This window comes from Pistacia vera, unplaced genomic scaffold, assembly GCF_008641045.1.
Source record: "Pistacia vera cultivar Batoury unplaced genomic scaffold, PisVer_v2 Contig261, whole genome shotgun sequence".
NCBI lineage: Eukaryota > Viridiplantae > Streptophyta > Magnoliopsida > Sapindales > Anacardiaceae > Pistacia > Pistacia vera.
Window position 1 is genome coordinate 183,975 of NW_022196070.1, and position 4,171 is coordinate 188,145.

Below are 4,171 nucleotides of genomic sequence, written 5' to 3' on the forward strand. Positions count from 1 at the left end.
TTGTTCAATATATTTTTTGAATAGGCCAGTAATAGTAATTTTAATAGTGGATTTTTTAAAGATAATAACAAACAAACTTCATAAGTTGACGAAAATACTTACATATAAACTTCATAAGGACACTTTTCCGAATCCAAAATAGAGAAAAGTGAGAGAAATCAAAGATAGATTAATTACATAATATATACTTCAATCCAATTTCAACATGGCTTAATTACAAATATTCACTGAGACCAATATCGAAACAATAATGCTATACTTATTCACGAACTTACTAACTACCTTACTCATATTTGTTAAAATTATATATAGTACCCCGTACTATGCTTTATATTTACAAAGGTTAATAAGATAGTTAATAAGTTCGTGAATAAGCATAACATTATTAATATCGAAATTCTAAATATAATCATCAGCACAATGTGCTTTGTAAAACTGAAGTGCTCCGATTTCGCCATTATGAATTATGCGCATATCTTGCATAAATTGAACTCCTAGAAGAGATCTTCCTGGTTGGGGCAATATTCCTAGACAGAAATATCCTTCATCCCAATCTGCAACGCTGACAAACCTAGATTCTACTTCGTAGTCTGCCCCTTCGAAATGGTAGGTTATTGATATAGCATTTATAAAAAGTTCTATCATATAACAATTCTTGAATTGATCACCAGGCTGAGCAGGACGTCTCACTAAATTTTGAGAATCATAGTAGCGACTAAATGCTGTGTTCACCATTTCAAAAACATTGAGCCCGTTCGTGGACCTTGTGGTGAGTGTGGGAAATGGAGATCCTGAATCTATGAAGAAACCAGAACCAGAGGAAGGGTCGAAGGTACCTGGTGGTAAATTTAAGCGAGAACCTCCCACACTTATATCTAAAAGACGAAGGTAATAGAAATCTGTACTTTCAATCGGTACATAACTCGTTGTTGGAATGTTCTGTGGAATTAAAACATCCGGCCCAAACCTCAGTATATGAGGATGCACATCGAATGGAAAATGATCACTATAGGGAACAATACAATAAGAGAAGACATATGACAATTGGGACGCTAGTGAAATTGGATTGAAGTCTAATCCCAAGATCCCAGAAATCTTATTGTCTTGAGCAGAAGCAAAACTGAATCTTTGGGTATTAGTGGAGCAACCGAAGAGAAGAGGAAATGTTTGCGTGTCACCATTGTCGTTCACTAAAAATGTAAATGATTCGAAAGATGCAAAACCTTTTGTCGGGCCAGTCATAAGTCCATCGTAACCATATTGAATACTGTAGGCGCAATTCCCATCAACACATTGGAAAAGGCTGCCTCTTTCATTATGGTTACAATTTGGGTGATCACAAGAAATTCCACGGTAAGTAGAGGAAGCTCGCAGATCGTAAATGGGATAAGTTTGGTGGAAACAATTTTCGCAAGGTTGACACTGTGTCCAAATTAGCGAACTACCAGTATCCACCACCAAATACACATATTGAGTTGGGTTTCCGATTAACATCTGCGCCAAATAGTACTTATCTTGACGGTCTATAGGAGAAAAATGCTTGTCATCATCGAATGTCGAATTTTGAGTAGAACTCAATGTTGTAAGTTTAGCTTTAGCCAGGGTAACATTAACCATTCTCTCAATTTTTTGGCGGTGAGTAAGGTTAGGATTATATAAGGGAGACTCCCGAGAGTCTATTGGGATGATCTTAATGCTGACTCCTTTTGATTTTGTTGCTGCAAAACCAAAACTATGTCTAGAAAATATTACTATACTTTGCAATAGCAATACAACAGCGATTCTAGGGAACTGAAGCCCCACCATTGTTTATTTTCCAAGAGAAAGGAATTGAGTCCCCATTCCCAACTCAACTACTTATAATAAATAATGGTCCCAACAACCTTGACTATTATTTGTTAGAGACATTTAAATAACTCAAAATAGTAAAAAGATATCAGTTTTTCATTTAATAATATCCAATATAGTTGGCGTTAAATGTTTTCTAAATAGAAATATCAGTTAATAATTGATGCTAAATATTGATACAACCTATGATGTCTAAAAATGTTAAAAAACATTACTAAAGTAAACCCTAAATTTATATATAAAATTCATAATTAATTATTATATCATATTCAAGATTTTTAATTTTCTAATTTCTGTTGTTTTCATTCTCATCTTCCTTTGTTTTCTAAAATCTTAAACAAAAAAAATAACTATGTTTCCTTTTCACAAAAGATTCCAATAAATTCATATTATAATATAAATTTTCAAAATGAATATTGTCTTCCTTTTTCTTTCTTTCTTTCTATAAATTTTCAAAGACAAAACTCATTATATTGAATATGTACTTTATTATTAATTCCTCCCTTGTTTAAAAATGAGGTTTTTATTCAAAATAAAAGCTAAAAATGTCTTTTTTTTTAAATATATAATTATTTCTAATAAGTATATAAAGTCTTTGCCACATGAATCACAGAGTTTTTCTTACCTGGTAGTGTTTTATAAACTGGAAGACATATTTTAAAAGACAAGAAATTTTGTTTCTCTAAGATAAAGATTTACATGGGAAAAGTTTTTACTCATTTTCTTTTTTGTCATAATTAAGGATTGATGCTTGGTATATACACTGAACCAACCCCAAAAAGCCTTGAAAAACTACTTTATTTAATACACAAAATCATAATTTGGAAATTTCAAAAGACAAATACAGCATTGAATTCTTATTGGGAAGCATTTAACTTGCCATTATTACCTATATATATATATATATATTTGGTCGTTCTATATGCATATTGATTTTTTGGTACTAACATCTTGAACTGAAGCATGTTTTGATCAACTATAATTATAGTTGATTATGTTGCAACTGGTTTCATAAAATTTCATACATGAATGTATTGTTCGCCATCCGTGTTATTGTCTCAATTTTTCCTATATTTCAAATCGGCTTTATGATACCAACCATGAAAATTCATCATCACCAAACCTCGAACAATAAAATGCTTGGGTCCTCGATCTCTAGCCATCTTGTACTTCGCCGGGTGGAATATTAGTGTCCCTTTTTCATAAATCCAATTGAAATTAGTTTTACGGTTCCAATCCTCGCCATTCATTATGACCAAACCTTAGACAATAAAATGCTTTGGTCCTCGTTCTATAAATCATGAAATCATCCCTCAATCATTACCACATTATGTTACTTGGTGCGAACAATACAGATGAAAATTAATTAATTTTTATATTAAGATAGTTAGGATATATACTTAAACTTCAGTAGAACATATTAATATCTTTGATTTCATGTCATTTAAATACATGAATTTTTTCCCTGAAAACAAAATAAACAAAAATTTTCATATTAAAATTATTAAGAAATATGCTTACTGTTCCACATAACAAAACCAATTATTTATTCAAATAACAATGGTGATGTGGCTTATGACTTGCCACGATGAAGTCAACTCTTTTATAAAGAGGTCAAAGAGAGTTTATGCAGCACCGTTTTGTAATAAGGTTCATATTTTTTTTATAAGAATCAGCTCCTCATTTCGCATCCTTTGATCCGTGTCTTTTGCAGCCACCTCATTCTCTCCTTACACCTCAATAGAAGCATGGGTATGAAGAAGATTCTAGGCTATGGTTCATCTCACGACTGTGGGAAAATCCAATATAGGTGGAGGCTGATCTTAGGAGTGACTCTTGTATACAAATCAATCTTGCTGGATGTGGAGAAAAGATAGAGAATTCATAGAGAAGCCTAGGGGTTTCTATTTGAGTGTGTTCTTTCTTTGTTTTCTTCTCTGTGTTGAAATTCTCTGTACATCTTGGCATTGTGATTAATGATATTCTATTTTGAGCCTTGGAGAGTGGACGTAGGTTGCAAAGCCGAACCACTATAAATCTGCTATGTCTCTTACATTTTGCTCTATCATTTTGATTTATATGCTTTGAGTGATTTGGGTTAGAGTATTCTGATTTTCAGATCTGATTTTCAGATCTGATTTGTCATTTTGATTCCATTATTAAGCCATTTGTGATAATTCTATAAATCCTAGAATCTTAACAAGTTACATGAAAACGAAATTAAAAAAAAACTACTTCATCTCATATTAAGATTGTTATAAGAGATATACTTACCTTTCAGTAGAACAAAAACAATTAATCATTCAAATAATAATTGGTTTAA

The 4,171-nt window shown here is 31.8% G+C and overlaps 1 protein-coding gene across 1 annotated transcript; it reads right to left on the reverse strand.

Annotated features, from left to right (window-relative positions):
* Window positions 1–399: 399 nt before the first annotated feature.
* LOC116132885 (aspartic proteinase CDR1-like) lies at window positions 400–1,806 on the reverse strand. The gene has a single exon (XM_031418564.1). The coding sequence runs from the start codon at window positions 1,804–1,806 to the stop codon at window positions 400–402; it is 1,407 nt and encodes a 468-aa protein (XP_031274424.1).
* Window positions 1,807–4,171: the final 2,365 nt, after the last annotated feature.

Excerpts from the sequence above, each read along its gene's own strand:
- LOC116132885 (XM_031418564.1), bottom strand. The coding sequence starts at position 1,806 with ATGGTGGGGCTTCAGTTCCCTAGAATCGCTGTTGTATTGCTATTGCAA.